At 39.2% G+C, this 20036-nt stretch overlaps 1 protein-coding gene across 1 annotated transcript in view; it reads left to right on the forward strand.

Moving 5' to 3' along the window:
* FREM1 (FRAS1 related extracellular matrix 1) overlaps positions 1–20036 on the forward strand; it is a 68379-nt gene that overhangs the window by 11769 nt on the left and 36574 nt on the right. Inside the window, exons 4-19 of the mRNA XM_071730085.1 lie at positions 2197–2291; positions 2855–3156; positions 3677–3873; positions 4523–4846; positions 5777–5885; positions 6632–6763; positions 9103–9447; positions 10110–10252; positions 10826–11022; positions 12214–12304; positions 13323–13490; positions 13993–14201; positions 14978–15071; positions 15540–15792; positions 17645–17842; positions 19019–19204. Coding sequence (XP_071586186.1) covers positions 2197–2291; positions 2855–3156; positions 3677–3873; positions 4523–4846; positions 5777–5885; positions 6632–6763; positions 9103–9447; positions 10110–10252; positions 10826–11022; positions 12214–12304; positions 13323–13490; positions 13993–14201; positions 14978–15071; positions 15540–15792; positions 17645–17842; positions 19019–19204 — 3043 coding nt within the window. The remainder of the gene's footprint in view (positions 1–2196; positions 2292–2854; positions 3157–3676; positions 3874–4522; positions 4847–5776; positions 5886–6631; positions 6764–9102; positions 9448–10109; positions 10253–10825; positions 11023–12213; positions 12305–13322; positions 13491–13992; positions 14202–14977; positions 15072–15539; positions 15793–17644; positions 17843–19018; positions 19205–20036) is intronic.

Raw genomic sequence — 20036 nt, forward strand, 5'->3', positions numbered from 1 at the left:
GTTCATTTAAAAGGAAAACATATTAGGAATCATAAAACAGATGTTTCTTTTTTGCAAAGCAGATTGGTCTTGTATGTGTACAAAATGACTGTCAGTCAGTCATTACAGACCTTTGTGAAAGGTTCTTAATTTTCCATCCCTTTGTTATCAATTAAGAGAGGGAACTAATGAAGTCTTAGAAAGAAGGCAATTAATTATTTTATGTGATAAACCATCTCCTGTGAGGCAGTCCTCACTGATATGAACAGGGATGCACTGCCTTAGTAATATCTCACTGTCAGGTGCACACCAGACCTACCTGTTCACAAAAAGCCCACTTATTTTGAGAGCTCTACACTGATATATATCAGTGAAGAATCTCATCTTCAATGTACAACATTAAACTACTGGAAGATGTAATATGAGTGGCTTTTGTATATAATGTATTGTTTTTCCCTTAAGGTAGCATACCACCTAAGTACTTCTTTAATTGCTTTTTTTTTTTTTTTCTTTTTGTAGGTTATCACTTTTACAATTTATTTCCTGATGAAAGTTAAAAGCAGGGAATATATTTTAAAATCACTAGGAATACAGAACAATTCAACACATTGCTTTGGTATCTGTGAATAACTGCAGTGGAAGTAGGCACTGCCAGTAATAATGGAAGCTGATAAACTAATTATTTTTGCATGAAAGAAAGATCCAAATTCTAATTTTGTGTTATGACTAGAAAGAAAAAAAAGGTCACTGGTTCTTGTATCCTTTATTGTAAATCCATGAAGTGGTCATGGCCCTTAAGTTAACCATTCATTAACAATATAGGAATTAAAGTATTACTTTATTTTTACACTGAAAGCCAGAACACCCAAAACCTTTTTCTATACACTGCACGTTCACTCAATATTTCATATCCTTACTAAAATCCTCTTTCCTTTCCAACGTCTTTTAAAGTGGTGGGGGAAATTTAGGTAATTCAGGCAAACGGCTTCATATTCATAATTCTTTTGTTGCATTTCTTAGTAGTAAGAAATGATCTCTTCTTTTGGTTTCACATTCAGAAAATGCAATGATTAGCTCTTTTCTTCTTGCTGACAAAAATATGCCCTCTTTTTCTGTAGATACAAATAGTCTCCTCCATCTATGCACAAGCTGTATGTGTTTTCCCTGTTTTCACAGGGATGACATAGACATGGTCTTACCTTTGCTAGGATTTTTCAGCTGTTACACTCTGCAAAAAAAAATATAGAAAAATGGGAATTTTAATTTTCCAGACCTGCAAATTGACATATGTGAGAACATTGGAATCCTACACTTGAGAGTCAAAATCTCTGCTCAAAAGAATGGATGTGTCAAAGCTCTCCAAAGGGATCTTTTTTCCCATGTGAAACAGGAATTTTTTCCCCATTGCTTTACTTTCACACGTTAAGAAACTGTTAAATGAAATAGCAAGCCTGAAACAAGTGTCTTATATTAGATGGTTAAACTGCAGCCAGTCATCTTTGCAAGTCTGACCTGTATCAGGTGTGCCATAAGAATTAGTCTCTTTTGGATTAGCTAATGAACACAATAGAGAAATTATCCTTGGTTTTATGCTGTAAGATTACACTGGCAGGGGAGATGGACATTGGTATGGCACAGGGATGACATCTGGTAGAAAACTACTGCTCCTAAGTCAGTGTTCCAAAAGCATGTAAAAATATGAGCTAGCAAAGTTTCCAACAGAGGAGTTTCACAGCATCCCACTTTTGTAGACCGATAGTGGCCATAAAGTAGAATTTACTGTACAATCAAGCTATCACCACGAGCAACTTCAAAAGCTAATAAATCTAACATTATAGTGCAGGAATGGCTGGCTTTTTTGATCCACTGAAGTTCTCCCACTGAATACAACTGCATCCCTAAGTGCACAGGCTGCAGTGGAAAAGAATTATGCACTTGAATTATTCTATTGCACTGGAGGAACAACCTGGCAGCCTGAAACAGTCACATGTATATGCCCATTCCTGTGTAGAGTGCCAGCTGCCTCAAATTAAGGTGGTAGCTCTTACTCTTATTGGGGCACCACAGAACATTTGAATACCTGTTCTTGGAAATAAACTACAGATTAAAAATTTGCTTAGTCTGATGCTCTCTTGACAGTCAGAGAGGTGTGGAACACAAGCCATGGAGGGTACATCCTCGAGAGCGTTGAACTTGTCTTTTCCTTTTCCTTCATAGGTTTTTGACTGCCACTTCCTTCCTAATGAAGTCAAATATACCCACTATGGCTGTCCAATTTTAGATGAAGACACAGTCATGCTTAGGCTGTACAGGTAAGCAGCAGTGGGAGATCACACTCCATCCAAATAGAACAGCTGCTCCCAGGAAGAGCAAGTAGTCCATTTTTTCATGGTAAAAACATGTTCTGCTGTGCATATCGTAACTACTTAGCTCCAGTAACAGCACTGCTAGTCACCAAGTCACCATATGTTTACAGAAATATTTGTCACAATGTATCTCAAATAATGTGTTAGTTACTATTAATGAATGTTCTGTATTGCTTGTTTATTATGGAAAACCAATGGTTCTTCTTTTTATTGTTGAAAGTGACAACAGTACTTTCAGATCACTGTATTTTCTGTGCTGTCCTGCTGATAGGGACCCAGACCCTTGTATATACACTAAAAGTAGCATTGACTTGCACATATGCCTTTTTATAAATATGAGGATATGTGTAGCAGGGTCTGGCACCTCACAGTCTGTGACAATTGTGTTTGGAGGGCACATCAGGGAAAGGGGTTCAAGTAATTCAGTTTAGAAGGTGAGCTGACTGCCAAATTCACAGAGCAACAGAAGATGGGATGAAGCATAACTGATTTCCTTCTATCATCTGCAGGTTTACAGAAAATGAAACATTTGCAGAAACATTCACCCTCCATGTGCAGCTACTTGAGCCAGACTGTAACATCATCAAAATGCGGTCCCGTACTCTCCAGGTTCCTGAGTACTATGGTCTGTCCAGGGCAATTGACAAGAACATCCTTGCTTTTGACTATGACAGGAAGATAAATCTGGATTGCTCCATTTCCATAGACTCTTCAGAAACCCAACTACCTGCTCACGGCCAGCTGGTCACTGGGGAAGTGCAGCTAGAGCAGCTTCATGGAGATCAGTCACGAGGCTTCTTCTCTGGCCCTAGTATGATGTGCTTTAGTTATTTGTTATTTAGTTATTTAGCAGGTTCAAAATACCTAGTGGATGAAGACTGAAGTGGTGGGTTGCTTCAGACATACCATGTGGAAATGAAGATTTATGTGAAATTTAATGAGCATCTTGAGCTCTCATGGAAACTGAAACAGACAGGATTTTTGTGTAGAGTACAATGTAGATCATAGATCTTGGTCAGTAATCCCCCAGCTGGAATCTGGTTTTGGTTCCTAGACATTGATACCAGTGTGATGGCTTTGGGAGTGCCAGGACCTGGTAGAAAGAGCACAGGGAATAGCTGGAGGCAGCACCTGCTGAAAAGATCAAAGGAGGATGGACTTGGAAGATGTCAGTTGAAAACAAAATCTTGTGAGAATAACTATGTCAGGAAGAAAGTCCTAATTCTCACCCTGCTACCTTTTTTTAGGGGTTAGCTGAGCCATACAGCCAAGATTCCCATGACAGTTTCTGCTCCAGTAACTATTTCCCTTTTGCTTCTCTTGGGTCACAGAGAACAACGAGGGACAGCAGTGCAGAACTGGGAGCTGCACACCGGGACGAGGAATCATTCACAACACAAAAATGAGCTGTGACGAATTTCTGAGGATGGGAATTCGATATCGGCACCTTGCCCCTCCTTCTCCTGACACAGATTATATTCCTTTGAGGCTGGATCTCACAGACAGCAGAAGCAAAACTCTGCACAAGGTAGATTTTTTAGCAACCTTACAATGTCTGATTATCTTCCTGGTTTTAAAAAAATTAAATGTTATATCTTTTCACATTTGAAGGTTGGTAGTGAGCCTGAAAGTTTGTTTAATTCTCACGTTTCCAGCTGGGCAAATGAAATTAATTATCTCCACACCTCTACTCTTAGCCCATTACAGCTACAGGGAAACACCTCTGGTTGTTTTCTGGCAGACATCAAGAGTTTAGTCTGAAAGCAAAATTGATTCCACTTTTTTATTAAGTGTGATCTGCGTGGACTTCAGCATACAGAGTAATTAATAAGTTAAGAGCCGTGTGAATGTATCCAGTTAATAAAAATTAATGCATGTTCGTGCATGTTTCTGTCAGGTAAAGTAATTCATTAAACTCACATAAAATTGAGCAAGTTGTTTCAGTCCACAATTAAGGACACAGACAAGTCTAGTGAACCTGGAAGACTTTTTAATGAGGTCTGAATACTTACTTCAGGTATTTTCTCATTAAAATCTTTCCATTTTTCCTTTCAAAATAATAATTGCTTTGACATGTACCCCAGTTAGCTATGTAAAGGTAATGAAAATCAGATTTGTTTATATCACTTTGTCCTATTAGTTGTTTTGTTTGTTTATTTGTTTGTTTTCTGTTGTAGACTGAGTATGCATGGCTCACTGTTCACATTAAAGGTGCTATTCCTAATCAAATACCCAAAGCTGCCCCACTGGCAAAGTTAGTCCTGGGAGTAGATCAGTTTATTTTAACCCCCCTAACAACCACAACCATTGATGCTGAAGACAATGAAACTCCAAAGTCCCTGCTTGTGTTCAACATTACCAAGCCACCTCCACAGGGCTTCATCACTCATCTATCTGACCACACCAAACCTGTTGGATCCTTCACGTGGAAAGATCTCAGCAATGTGCTCATTGCTTATCAGCCTCCAAACAACAGTCACACAGAGAGAAGAAATTATGAGGTAACAGTGTAATGTGTGAGGATTTTCTGGTTTTCATGTCCTTAAGATTCAGTAAGCTATAAATAAATACCTTGATAGGTATATTTTTCAGATATTTTTCAGAAAATTAAAAAAAAGTTTAACTATATGCAACGCAGGGGGAGCCGGGGTAAAATCTTTTACCTCTTTCTTCTATGGTGCATCAGATTCAATGTCTAGGACAAATGATGTATTTGTTGCTCACTACTTAAGGATTTCTTTGCACTGAAATATTTCTGTCCTTTTGATTAAGGATATCTAAACAGGATATTTTGTTGCTGGGTTTTTTGGTTTTTTTTTTTTTACTTTTCATATTTTTTTATGAGGGTAATAATATTGGTTGTAGATCTACCCAAGAGCCTTTGGAAAGATCAGTGGTGCCTTTTCCACATTGCTTTTATCTCTGTGTGACATTACTGATCCCTGCAACCCGTGAAGAGGTGGTGCTACATTTAAAGCCATGAAAGACAGAACAGCCAAATGTCCAGATTGCCACCTGATCTTGCAGCCTGCCTGCTGCACCAGAATAATAGAATGGCTTAGGTTCAAACAGATCTTGAAGATCACCTAGTTCCAACCCCTCAGTTCTTTCATAATTTTTTTTGTTAAAAGAACAGGAAATGCCTCTTCCTCTTCATTAATTGCTGAGTTAATGTACCCCAAACAACAGTAAAAATGCTTATCTTTCCCATTATTTTCTACCCATTGCAAACTAACTTTCACAGCATTCACGGTGAAGAACACTGAAGGAAGATACTTAATTTAGTGCAGAACCTCAAAATCTCTTTTTAGAAGCTAAATCAAGTTTCATTTGTCTCAGGAGAGAGTGTGCTATATGTGTGTTTTGAGGTACAACTGTGTTTCAAGGCATTTTGTCTTTTTTAATAAATAATTTGTCTGCTTTGTTAACAGGTAGAGTTTGAGGTTCATGACTTCTACTTTGAAAGGAGTTTACCAATCACTGTTCATCTTTCTATCAGAACAACAGATACAAATGCTCCTCGGGTTTCATGGAACACAGGCAAGCTCACTTTTACTCAGTTTGGCGTTTTTTGTTGGTGGTTTTTTTGTTTGTTTGGTTTTTTTTCTTCCAGAATTTATAACAGTTTGACAGAGAGATTTTAAAAAGCTCTAAAATTTAGATTTATGTATGCTGTTAAAGTATCATTAAGCTGAGGGTATTTTTTATGGTTATTCTTTTTGGGGCAACACATTACAACAACTTGAAAAAGTTTTAACTGCACTGAAAAATATTTTAAAAAGTTATTAGAGGAAAATTAAGGAGCACAGTGTCCTCAGAAATGAGAGGGGTCAGAGGAGAGGCCTCTTGTCTCTCAGAGAAAACCCAACTGAAATGGCTGTCAGAGTAAAGAGATGTTTTCCCTTTTCATGGAGATCGCTATCTATTCTTAAAAAGGAAGCTGAGTGGCCAAACTGTGAAACTTCAGGAGCAAAACTCCAGTTCATGCAAATGTCCAGAAATGTGCTTAGCTAATTTGTCAGATAATTGAAAACCAGAACACATCAGTTCATTAAAAAAAATTTCTTTAAAGACAGTTGACTAAGGCAAGTACATCAGAATAAAAACTGTAGTTGAGATTTTGTGCTGCCCTGAATTGTCTGTCACAGGTGGGTATGCAGGTGGTATTTAACATGGTTTTTTTGTGGTTTTTTTTTTCCTTTCTGCCAAGACCATGAGAAAGAGTAGATGCTGACAGCCTTGAATGTTGCAGATGCTTTGGTGAAACAATGCTCTGCTCTTTGCAGGCCTCAACCTCCTGGAAGGGCAGTCCCGACCTATCACATGGCAACACTTTCAAATTGTAGACAACGACGACATCCAGAATGTTCGCTTGGTCACAGTTGATGGCTTGCAGCATGGGCAGCTGACAGTGAGAGGTAAAGCATTGCAGTGGGAGATGCTGACTCGTGACAACTGGCTAGGATAGATAAAATGACAGCCAGTAAGATGCTCATGGACTCTGTTCTATGTCAGCTCATGGACTCTGTCCTATGCCAGCATAAGACCCAGTTTTGCCAGGGAATGAAGGTGTGGAAGAAAATACCCGGATGCACAGTAAGAAATTAAAAAATTCACAAGCTCCTAAAGGAAGTTGGTTGCATAACTTTGAAACTTTTGCAAATCTTGTATTCGTGTTATTCACGTCCCTGAATGGGAGATACTTCTAAGCCTTTTGCTTACACGTCACTGTCATTTGGAAGTGAAATTCAGTGGAGGTGAATTCAGGCCAAGCGAGCTAGGGCAGCGGGTGAGGCCATGCAGCAGCCCTGGTGCCACCCTGTCTCACGAAGGCGAAGTGAGTCCCTGAAAGGCAGCGCTGTCACATGCCTGTCACTGCAGGCATCCTTGCCAGCCAGCTCAGCTCCCTCTGCTGACCGGCTCCCCCCTCTACAACCACGGTAGTCGCAGGGATTAAAAAAAACAAATATGAGTACTGAAAAATTCAGTATTTAAACTTTTACTTTCTTAGCTTATGTTTTCATGCCAAAGCTGAAATTTTAAAGAAATGCTCTCACTGAGCAGACATGACCTGGTTGAAATGCAGTGACTATATTTTCACTTTCTCTTTTTTTACTTGAAGATGGTAAGGATGAAAAACGATTATGATTCATTGCCTAATACAGACAACATTTGGATATGTTTGTTACTTATTGACAGCTTTAAGGTTTATTTTAAAAAAGTGGCAGTTAAATTAGACTTCTAATTTGTTAGCCTTCTGCATAGTAAATATGACTCATTTTGCTTTGCAGCCTCATGAGCCAGCACAGTATTGCTGTCTTTAAGAAAACTGTAAGGAAAAAAAAAATTAACTCTGCTGTCGACAGAGTGGAAAGATGCTGCCACTATCAATACTGAATTTTTTGACAGAATTTTTTGACATGTAAATACATAGCCTAGACACATAAAGCAAGTATCTAAAGAAAAGGGGAAGGTGGTATTGAAATTTAAAGGAGAAAGAAACAATAAAAAGGTTAATTTCATCCCAGGGCATCCTGCAGAGTCATTTTCCTGTAATGCTGCAAACAGGACTCCGTGGTGTCAGCAGTGCCAGACAGATGTGGCCCAGAGACTGTGTTAAGGGGGGGGGCTGTGCAGCTGCCCAGGGAGTGCAGGAGGCAGAACCCAGAGCCACTGTCTTCAGGAGCATGCAGAACCCAGGGCCCATCTTGTGGTGGCAGTCCCATCCTTCTATGCAGCCTCCCCAGTTTCTCAGCCTCTTGTGGGCCAGCCAGGAGTGAATATTTTTTCTCCAGTAAACACGCCTCCGTTCTCTTACGTGTCTTCATAGGCACACAAAGAGTAAACCATAGCCCTGATTTTTGGCAGTGGCCCTTTTTGTCTAGCAACCACCAACTTATGTTCAGACTTTAAAGAAAAGCTTGGGTTTAGTCCCCCAGCTGCACTATAACTCTAATTCTGCTGGCAGATGGTCGTGGGACACTGCTTGCTGAATCAGCAAAAGGATTCTCCTTAACTGCAGGGAGCCAGCAGCAAAGCCAATGTTCTGAGTTCTCTTTTGTTGGGTTTGGTAATGTCAGTCCTAGGGCTCAATGAAAATCTAGAAAGAAAGAGATATGTATGGAATGGTTCCCCGTTTTCTGTCATCTTTAGCAGGAAAATACTAGACAGAAAAATACTTTCTTTGGAGGCCCTGGAGAGATCATCTCTTCCAAAGCCAGCTTGCAGTTCTTGAATAACATGCAATAACATGTGCATGTTATGCACATGTGTGCGTAACATGTCTAGTGAAGCAAAGCTGTAAAAAATGGTCTTCTTATAGACAGTAATATCAATATGCAGAAAAAACAAGACCTACAAATGTTATTTTTCACTTGCAATGAAACACTGAGATGTAATTATAAAGCACATTCTCTTTGATGTTTAAAATGCATATTAAATGTTCTTACAAGAAAGCAGAAGGTTGAAATTAAAGTGGAAACAATCAGTTAAAAATCTTTGATATTTTCAATTACCTTTACCGCAATGGATATGGGGAGGGTTTATTCTGCTACCACAGTTGCTATTGCTGTATCCTTATTAACTATTTCAACTTCCACAAATTTGTTTCCAGGAAGTGTTGTTTAATTTTTCTAGTTAGAAATGCATTCTCTTTCCCTCTCCCTTAATAACATTCATTTTGGTGGAAGAATTCTCCTCTGGGCTGAACTGCACAATTTTGATGTATTTTCTATCGGGATTTTGATTTTTTTGGCAGGAGGGAAAGGCTTCATGTTCACAGTCTCTGACATTCAGGCTGGAGTTGTTCACTACCATCATGATGACAGTGATTCTACTAAGGACTATGTGGTATTTCGGATTTTCGATGGTGCCCACAGTATTCGACATAAGTTTCCAATCAATATCCTCCCTAAAGATGACAGCCCTCCATTTCTTATCAGCAATGTAGTAATTGAAGTTCATGAAGGACAGACAATCTTGATTCAGGGCTCCATGCTTCATGCTTCTGACATGGATTCCAGTGATGATTACATATTATTCAATGTTACCAAACCACCACAGGCTGGAGAAATCATGAAGAAGCCAGGACCAAACTTGATAGGTAATGATGCATGTCCCCAGTAACACACTTTTCTTTCTCCTCTCTTTTTTTAACCACATTAAAAGTTACAAATAGACAATTTATTGACAACAAGCTCAGGACAAATCATGGCAAATTTGGGCTTCTTTCATTATAGTGTAAATCCCCATCAATAATTAATGTTGGTCTCTGCACCAGAATGACTATACCAACATGATTTATGCCCTAATACTTCCATTCTCAGTGTATTTTCTTACTGTATTTTTCCCCTCTATGAAAGCTGGACTAGTCAGGAGTTACTTTATATGAAACCCTGGGAACTTCAAAGCTATTAAATGTCTCTTTCTAATAGAAAAAAGCTCTTCTTCCATATAACTGAACTCATAAATCCCTGTGCTAGACTGAAGAGGCTGCTAGTCCTGCAGATTGCCTTTTGTCCTCTGCACAAGGCTTTAGGCACATTTTCTGTGTTGCTTCACTTGTGAGTGATCTTTAAGCAACATGGAAATAAAGCTAATGATCTTCTGGAAACACAATGAGATGACATTTCAAAAGGCTTACCCCAGTTACAGTGAGAAAGAGAGCACTGTGCTTCACCAGTTACCTGCACAGCTAATGGATAATTTTAAGAATTATTAAAATAACGCATGGTTAAAAAGAAGATGTATTCTTCAATTCAACAGGGTATTCTGTCAGCAGTTTTCTTCAGAAGGATCTATTTAATGGAATAATTTATTATCGTCATTTGGGAGGAGAAGTATTTGAAGATTCCCTTGAGTTTGTGCTGTGTGATAGCCATGACCCTCCCAATCTCTCAGAACCACAGGTATGAAACTGAAGCAATCTTTGGCAGAGTCCTGTTTTTTTCCTTCACCTGGCTGATAATTTTACGACTTTTGACACACCTTCACATCAAACTGGCAAAGATCTTTTCTGTTGACCATCAACATGGACATCACCACAAATGATATTCTTTAGAGCCAGCTCTTGTTATTGCTTTCTGTGTGGTAGTTCTCTCTGTCTGACCCTAGAGAGACAAGTCCATTGCAAAGACCTTATTCTGCAAAAAGTAATGTTGAAAACAAATTTGATTTGGGGATGGCACAAACAGACAGCCCTCCTAAAGTAAACTAAGAAGAGACTAATTATGTCACCCAGGAGTCCAATACAATGAATTTAATTTTGCTTTTAATTTACATGGAAACCACTAAGATTCATAGGCTTTGCATTTAAGTATTGTGTATCTCCATTACTCATCTGTTCATGATATGGCATGACAGCCACCTCCTATATCTCACATTCCAGTGATCTTCTTACTTTCTGTGTGTGTTTGGAAAGCTGCTTGGACACTCCCTATTGAGAGGAATGGCTGCTAATTTTACTGTCTTCCTCATTTCAGGTGATGATGGTGCACATTATCCCTGTGGACGATCAGCTACCCAGAGAAGCTCCAGGAGTGACCCGTTATTTGGTTGTTAAAGAGACTGAGATTGCTCACCTAACTAAGAAACATCTCCACTTCATAGATGTGGAAGAGCAAGACAGGGAACTCACATACACCATTACCACCTACCCATTTTTCTCCTGCACACACAGGTAGTTATGATGTGCAATACCTTCCAGGTGGGGCAGGGCAATCACCCATGTTAGAGGAGCAGCCTCAGTGGCAGTAGAATGCTTGCACTGCAGGTTCTTCATCTGTTTGCCTAAAGTGCATGTGAGAATAGCTGTGTGTATCTCTCCTGTTGATGACCCAGAATGTGCTTGAGCAGAAAGGAACAGAATAAAATGCAGAGTAATAATAATTAAAAAGTAATATTCAGCAAGAAATAAGGGGGAAAGCACCTGAAATATTTTCTTTCCATTTGTTGGACTTGCATTTAAACTGCTCTGTAGTATCCTGTAAAGCCTTGAAAACAAATCACAGCACCTTTCCTAAGTGATAGGAGAGTGGACTGAGAAGCTTCAGACTGAGAAGCTGAGGTGCTACAATTTTTTCTAGGCTATATATTATTACCATGGCACTGTGAAGATCTCCTGGTCCTGGACCAGAAACCTGTGGAGCAGAATTCAGGAAGAACAGGCTATAGGGGTAACAGGAGTACGGAATGAATGGGTGTAGTAGCAGTTACATGTCACTGATGTTGTTTTAACATTTGGTAAATTCATGACAGCATCAGCAGCAACTTGCTAAATAGCAAAGTTTAAAATCCAACCATTGCATAGTTTAAGATGAAGATCAACACTTTCTGTTCTGACCTCAAACAACAGAGGATCAGTATGTAGCTGATGGAGAAGGATGTTTAGGCTATTCCTCTACTCAGTCAAATAACTACCTGGTTATCCAATTTGCTGGTTACTACTATTGGAAAGCTGCATTCCTGTAAACAGTTAATTTCAGAAGTTTATAACATGCATAAAACTTAGAAATAATTTCTTTTTCTATGTAAAGATAAATACAGGGGTATAAGTAATAACAATATAATGGAGTAAATCTGCAGATGGTGTTAATGTTACCTGGGGTGTGCAGAGATACACTTGTAGCAAACCCAGACCTTGCTGATAAAGTATGGGTGATTTTCTTAATCATTTTGAAAAATATTTCTTGTGGTCAGATTTCTGTGATAACGTTTAGGTGAATAACAAAGAAGAAAGAAAATAATTTTTACTTTCAATGTGGTTGGGAGCAGGAAGATAATTTGAAAACTGGGGTTGAGCTAAGTGACTGTTCTTGTTCCTGTTCTTCAGTGGTGCTAATCAGGATTTGACATGTGTATCTTTGTACAGCCACTCAGATGCTGGGAAGATATTTATGGTGGACACAATACCCAAGCTGGTCAAGGATCCTGATGCTCTTGCATTGCAGTCATTTACTCAGGTTTGTTACGTTACCTGATACCATAACCAGTTTTAAGCAATTTAGAAAATGATACAAGCATAGAGCTTCTCTTTGACAGAAAAACAGAAGGTGAAAAAATGAGACAAAGAACTGCCATGAGCTCTACTTAAGAAGCTTGAAGTTTCACTAAATGCATTCCAATTTTTAAAACAATTTTCCTTCATGCTTCATTTCAACAATATGTAAACAAAAATCTCCCTTTGAAGCCATCAGGGGCTGAATATGTTTCTAGCATGATGTTAAGAGGGAGAAAAAAATACACAGACTGTGGAAAAGAGTCTGTGACAGTTTCCTGCTACTTCTCCATGTCTCCAACGACAGCTGTGGTAGAGGCTGAAAAAGGCCTTTTTTTTAGGATTTCTTGTTCAGTTTTCATGTTTCTGTAGATTGACAGATGTCTTATGAGTGTTAGTAAAGTGCCCTGTTTTGTATCCCACTGTGTCACAAAGGTTGCATAATGTTGGTCATGGTAGTATCATAATGAGAGCTCTGAGCCTATAAATTCTTAATAATGTGCCTAAGATGGGTGTCTGGATGCAAGAATTTGGTGATTATTTTAGTTTCTGTACCAGCCTTCCCTCACCTGGGGAGACAAGTATGGCAGTTTATTCATACAGGTGAGGGCAAACTCAGCTGCTATGGGAGCTATGGGAATTGTTTATTTTAAAGTCACAGTTAGAAAAGACCCTAGGATCAGCATTTTTAAAAGGCTTCCTCAAGAAGATAAGGCCATTGCCTTTGTTTTCACTTATAAACCTTGTCTGTATTTTTTGCTACAGGTTTGGGTACTTGAACCTGTACTCACCTGATTTGTAGCTAAAGATGCATTTAATCAAGGTATTGCCAGTACTTAATGAGTACATGCAAAGTTTCTGGAATTAATTTTGATAGTTTGGTTAATATCCAATCAGGGTATGAGAAAAGTTCTTAATGTCCTGAATTATGATTACTTCCATTATCTCTTCTTAACCATGCTCCCCTTCTTCTCTTTTTGCAGCATGCTGTGAACTATATGAAAGTGGCCTACATGCCACCCCTGCAAGACATTGGGCCTGAAGCACAGCACGTCCAGTTTGTTTTTTCTGTCAGCAATCAGCATGGTGGAACTTTGTATGGGATCTGCTTCAATATTACAATTCTTCCTGTGGACAATCAAGTCCCAGAGGTAGCATGGTGGTGAGGGTGAGAGGGAAGGACTTGGAAATGGCTTTGGGTGGAAACAGAAATGCAGAGAGGTGTCTCGAACTGGCTGAAATAAAAAATAAATCTTCCATGGGATCAGGGTTTCAGTATCTTGCATGCAGCCTGCACTGGAAGAGAAGTGGAAGGCAGATTCTGGCAAATTCTGGTGTTTGTGCAAGGAGATTTTCTGTGCTAAGCTGAAGGCTAACTTCAGTGCCTGAGTGGCTGTACAAAAATATGTATGTAATATCCTTATTAGCAAAACTGCATACCTCCTCCTTGAGCAGCAACACCTATTAAAGCCAGGAGCCTCAGAAAGGAGGACAGTCTTTGTCATTCTGATGTTTGAGGTGTCACACATCCTCCTGTCAGAGCAAATTGGAAATTGGTGACTATTTTAGCCAAATTTGAATTTACCAGAGTTGTTCGGTGTATGTGTGGAGGTGCAGTAGGAAAAAAGAGTTCAGCATTTCTCCTCCACACAGGTTTTTACAAGCCCTTTGAGAGTGGAAGAGGGTGGCCTGAGCCCTGTCACAGAAGGACATATTCTCATCTCTGATGTGGACACAAAACGAGAGCATCTCCTCCTCATCCTGCAGAGACAGCCTCAGCATGGGGCAGTGGAGCTGGATGGCATTCCCATGAAAGAAGGCTGCAGACTTTCTCCTGGGGACCTGCGTAGACAGGCAGTCAGGTTAGAAGAGTGGCTGCCTTTTCCTTTTGCAGTGGCTGAGATTCTCAGATGGATGATCAAAGCAGGCAGAGAAGTGGTGGGAGGTTCTGGCAGAGCAGCTCCAGGCCCAGTTGCTGTCTGAGCCTTGGGACCTCAATGTTTGTGCAGTAAGGAGGCAGCAGGTAGTGACCATGTCTGACATGGACAGGTTTCTCTGTGAAGTCCTGCTCTGTGCAGATGAGGAGGCAGCTTCTGTGTTCAGCCATGCAGTTCCTGTGAAGAAGGCAATGGCTGCCAGCTTTTTTTTTCTTTTAAGGAAGTTGCATGTGTATTAAACTTGGCTAATTTACAAGTGTTGACACTGATCAACCTGGAGATGCAAATTTTGCTGCTCTGTTTATGGCAAGAACAAGACTCAAATTTCTACACACATGCAGAATTACAGCTCCCTGACTCTGTTTTGATCTGTTAGTCAAAGAAGGCAATTACTACAGTGAGGATCTACATGTTTTATACAGATCTCACAAGCAGCAAGCACACAAATGACAAAGCCTCAGTGAAACCTTTTTCCCAGATGATGTCTGGTTTATTGAGGGGTTTTCTTCTCTTAGGAGACATCATGAACCCCCTGAAGACACTCTGGTCTAGAATCATCAGACTTAGATAGACATCCTTGCACAGGGATTAGCTTTTTGTGTTGTCAGGTATCTGTGCTGTCTGGCATGGCCAAAAAGCACAAATTCTGTGCATGTGTGAAATCTGTGTAGCTGCTATTTTATTCTTTTTCTTTTCCACAGGTATCGGCATGATGGCTCTGAGACTCTCACTGATAATGTCCTCTTTGCAGCCACAGATGGCATTCACTTTGTAGAGTTTACCCTGCAAGTCAAGGTCAGTGTGTTGCCCATTTCTGAGAAAAATTGCCCGTGTAGAAGACCACAAAGCCTGACTTCTGAAACTGTTCATGTTCCCATGGAAACTGGAAATTATGGACTTGTTAGGATTCTATTTCTACCCTGACTTGCAGTTTTATGTGGAAAATTTGAGAGATTTCGTTCGTGCTAGCTGAAAGTTATTTGTGCTTGCTGTATCTTGGTTTTGTTCTGCTGGAATTATTCTCTCTGTACTTAAGTGTGGAGACTGAATGTTCTTTCTCAAGCTGTAATTATCCAGTTTGGTTTACTTTTGGTTTTAAATCTTAAGAGTGGCTTTAATTCAGCTGGTTTCATTTTGTCCACAGAGAGACCTCAGCGTACCCTGACACTGACACCATGATTCCAGTTTGGGCTGGGAAACTACATATTAAAACAACAGGTTTCCACTGAAATTAAAAAGATCTGAAATTATTTGTCCAATTAGGTGTTGCCTGTGAATGATGAGCCACCTGTAATGCGAACAGACCTTGTTCCTGTGCTCCACTGCCTGGAGGGTGAAGAAGTAGTCCTCTCCTCAGAGTACATTTATGCCACAGATGCTGACAGTGATGACATGAAACTGGTGTTTATTCTGGCTCGCCAGCCCTACCATGGGGTACTGAGGAAAGATGGCATTGCTGTGGATCGTTTCTCCCAGGCTGATATCATTGCTGGTTTAGTCACATATAAGCACACTGGTAAGTGATTTAAGGATAGGACTAGACTGGAAGGTGGACAGGGAGTTTTTGGCAGAAAAAGTTAAGCTGAATCCATATAATCTCTGCAGAAATTCATCAGGAACTGCTTGGAAACTACATGTATTGTGCCTGGGGAAAAAAGTAAGATGGCTTAGAAAGAAGGCTGATGGTATACAGCAACCAAATGTTTTTAGGTGCTCTCCAAATTCCTGTTTGAACTAAAAATTATATTAGAGCAAGTAGATGAAAGCACCATAATCCTGGAAGATCTCTTTCACTGTTTCTTGTAAAATATCTTAGACCTTTTTTTGGCAAAATTACTATTAATTTAAGTACAAAATAGAGTCAATTTACTTGTTTCATAACAGTAAAAAAAAAAAAAAAAAATCTACCTTTTTCCATAGTCAAGTTTAGATAAAATAGTATAATTCTGTAAATGAGGATGCTTAGTTTAAACAGGAAGCTGTTAACAATGTAAGGTACTTCTTACTTGTCTTTCTAACCCAGATAGATATCTGCTTTTGGACAGCTTATATGCTTTGTAACACAAGACAAATGATGTTGAGATTTTCTTCAAGAGAACCACATGTATGCTAAAAATACATTATTTTGTGATTTTATCTTTAAAAATAAAAAAAGAAAAATTTTTTTTAATTACAGAAATTAAGGGTTACTTAACCCCCTTTCCTACTTTATTTGGCCCTTTCACTAGCATTAAAGGGGTTCTCTTTTCTACATCTCTGATGACAGCTTTAGTCTTTCTTTTTCTTTTTTTTCAAAAGGCTCTGTGTTTCTGTGTAATTAGTCTGTAATTTTGTATGAGCATGAAGAATAAATGTGATATTTTCAGGCTTGGCACTGTCTAAAATGAACAGCTGGTATTTGAGTAGAGAAGGAAGTGCTTGATTATGGCCATCGATAACTTTTCTTCAGCATCCTAAAGATAACAGGATCATTATTTCAATGACAGTGTTTTGCAGAAGCAAAATCTGACCTTCAAGTCCTTGTGTCTCTCATTTCCAAATTTCTAAACCTTAAATATTCTGCCAATAGATACTGCAAGTGAGTGGGAGACACTGCCTTTCCTTTCCAGGCAGCCCCATGAGTAATATCTTGCAGCAGTGCAAAGGACAGGCTGACAAGTGCTGAGAAATAGAATACACTCCATGTCAGGTGCTTCTTGCAAGGGGTGGCAGTTCTGTATCAGCTCGTATTTTGAACAGGATTATATATAGGCATAGCATACAGTATAGTAACAAAACACAGCCTTTTTTGTAGTGCATTTAGTAGGGATAAAAGATGTGTGGGAATACATGCATTTCTTGGTGCAAAAATACTTTCTTTTGGAAGAGCATAGATATTTTCAGATGTCATAGACTGAATTTATCTATACACATATATATAAAAGAAAGAACTTCCCTTATATTCTTCAAGAAGCAATGCAGAAAAAAAACCCCAAAATCTTTTCTGCACAGATGTACATTTTGCACATGCTTTAGTGCACAAATAACTGAATCATGAGGACTATTTGCAAGTTGAATACAATTACAAAAGCAATAACATAATAATAATAATATTATAACTATTAGTAATACTAAGAGTTAAATACTTTTCTACACACTTTTATTCTAGAATAGAAATAAGCTGGCTAAAATTAATTACAAACTACTAACTATATTCCCAACCAAACAGCACCCCCATCAGCGAGAATTAAGAATTTTTTTAATTTTGTTATTTCAGTCTGTCTTTGCCTTCTGTCTTTGAATATTGCAGACTGTCCTTGCAGGATACAGGATTATTCTTCAGGGAGTTTTTGAAAAACATTTTTTCTGAACTGCAACATTTTTTCCAGGTGGGGAGATTGGTCTGACTGCCTATGTTGAAACCTTAACTTTCACTGTCTCTGACAATGAGGCTGGCCTGGATGTGAAAGACTGCTGTTATGATGGACCTCTCCCTCCTCCAGTTCCACTTCATGATCCATTTCCAGTATATGAACTGAACATCACTGTATTTCCAGTGGACAACCAGCCTCCATCTATTGAAACTGGTGAAAACTTCTTCTCACTATAGCATTATAATGTGGGCTATGCAATATGGTGATAGATAAAGACTCAAGGGGTTGGTTTTTTTATATGTTTGGTTTTTAGCATTAGAAAGGGTCAGCTGAGGTCAGCATACAAAAGTTTAGATCAGAATTTCTATTACTATTTTTTTCTTTTGCTAGTACACTGCAACCACCAAATTTGGCTGCAGGTCCAAGAATGAGTCTTTGGTTGCCTGTTTAAATCATGCGGTTAGAGATGAGAATGCTCAGATCTGCTCTTCTCCATCTATATGTGTCCATTGCTGTACATGTAAGCTACATATGAGTAAAGGTGATTAACATCTTCTCACCAAGGTTATCTGATGTCTATAAATGCTCAGGTTTTATAGAGTGCAAAAGCATAAATATCTATCTACCACTATGTGCAAAGTATACAACAGAAATCTAGACTCTGGTCCTTATGTGAAGAGAGACAATCTTTTATTAGCTACATTTAATTAGGGCTGTATACCTAACTTATTAGATTAATAGATGCGAAGCCACATTTTCATTAGTACTCTTTAGAATGAAGAATACTCAGTTACAGCAGCCGTAGTGCTGGCAATGTGCACTAAGGCCAACAACAGCCCACTGTGTGAAATTTCCATAGGCTTCCTGGGCTTTGGCTGAGGTCTGTAGTATACATATTAAAGGTATGTTTTCTGTATGCTTTTCTTTTTCAGTATCATTTTTTGTAGGCATCATGTATATGTTATTTATCTCAGAGAATATTTAAGCATATGTATAAGTAGTTTTGTAATTTGCAGGCTCTCACCCAAGTAATGTTCTGGAAATGAAAGAGTGTCCCAGCAGGGAAATGAAGCACTGATGCATGAAAAATTGTTCATTATGAGCTATTCGTAACAGCTCTCATGTAATTAATGCTCTGACAAACAGAGGTAACAACTGTTTCTGAGCAGCACATAAACCATACCTAATAACTACCAGTAAAATAATATCATGATTGCCTGCCTTACATGATGGCAAAAGTAGCACTGATGGTGCAGACAGAGAAAAAAACCTAAACCAAAACCCCCTGGTAACTCAGTGTTTGTTCCATTTCCCTCCTTAGCTTGCAACAAAAACAACAGCTAAATGATCTAAATAAGCAATAATGCTTGTCATATTGTTTATATGCAGGTGCAAGGTTTGTGGTGGAGGAGAGCTCCTCAGCAGCCCTTACCACCAACCACTTGTTTGCCACTGACCCAGACACCACTGCAGATGACTTAGAGTTTGTCTTGGTTTCTCCTCCCCAGTTTGGTTACATTGAAAATACACTGCCTTCCCCAGGGTTTGAGAAGAGCAACAGTGGTATAAGTATAGGTAAGTCTGGACAGCATATAATAATTAAGTAAATGAGATACAGAGTATGGGGCTGTATGGCAGAGTCTGGTGAAGGAGCTGCAGATGTGTATATTATCATCGTCTTATTGAGGGAGGCAGGTGCTGGCAAATGAAGAGCAGTGGGACTGTGTGGAAGGAGTTCACAGGGAGACCACAGCTCTGCAAACAAGAAGAATTGGCACTTGAAGTAAACAAGTCAATCCTTGTTTTATGCATTCCAGCTGCAATCTGTTAGAAGTGGTGATATGAGACATTAATCTGTGCTCTCTGCCTTCCCTTTCACTCTCCCAGGCAAGGCTCTTGCACTCCTCTTCACCTGTACTTCTGTCAATTAAGTGGTGCAGCTGAGAATTTGAAAAGCCTGGGTGCCAAGGCCGCGTTACAAAAGTGTTCGATATCGTGTTTGACTTGGGTCTCTTCCTTTGTCCACTTACAAATACTGTAAGGCAGTTTCGCCTTCAGCAGATCAGATTGTGGCATGCTCTGTAATGCTTCCAGTGTTTCCAGCTGGAGAACTGTGGTGCCTTTAGATCCACATTTTCCCAGTCTGTCAGTCAAACAACAATCAATGTAGTTACTTAGACCTGAGATCCTCTCCTGTCTGGTTGTTTTTGTGTGTGTTTGTTTGTTTCATTTTTTTAAATATAATTTGTTCTCAGTTCTGCACACTAAAATGAGAAGTCTGAAGCTGCACAGTTCCACAGGAAGGAGAAGGATGTGTTTTTATTTCAGAGGAAGGTCACTTGTCCTGTGGTAGCTTGCAGTGTAATTCTTTCAGCCACAAATGACCGAGAACTTGTAAAGTTCCTGT

This window comes from Heliangelus exortis, chromosome Z (assembly GCF_036169615.1).
Source record: "Heliangelus exortis chromosome Z, bHelExo1.hap1, whole genome shotgun sequence".
NCBI classification, from domain to species: domain Eukaryota; kingdom Metazoa; phylum Chordata; class Aves; order Apodiformes; family Trochilidae; genus Heliangelus; species Heliangelus exortis.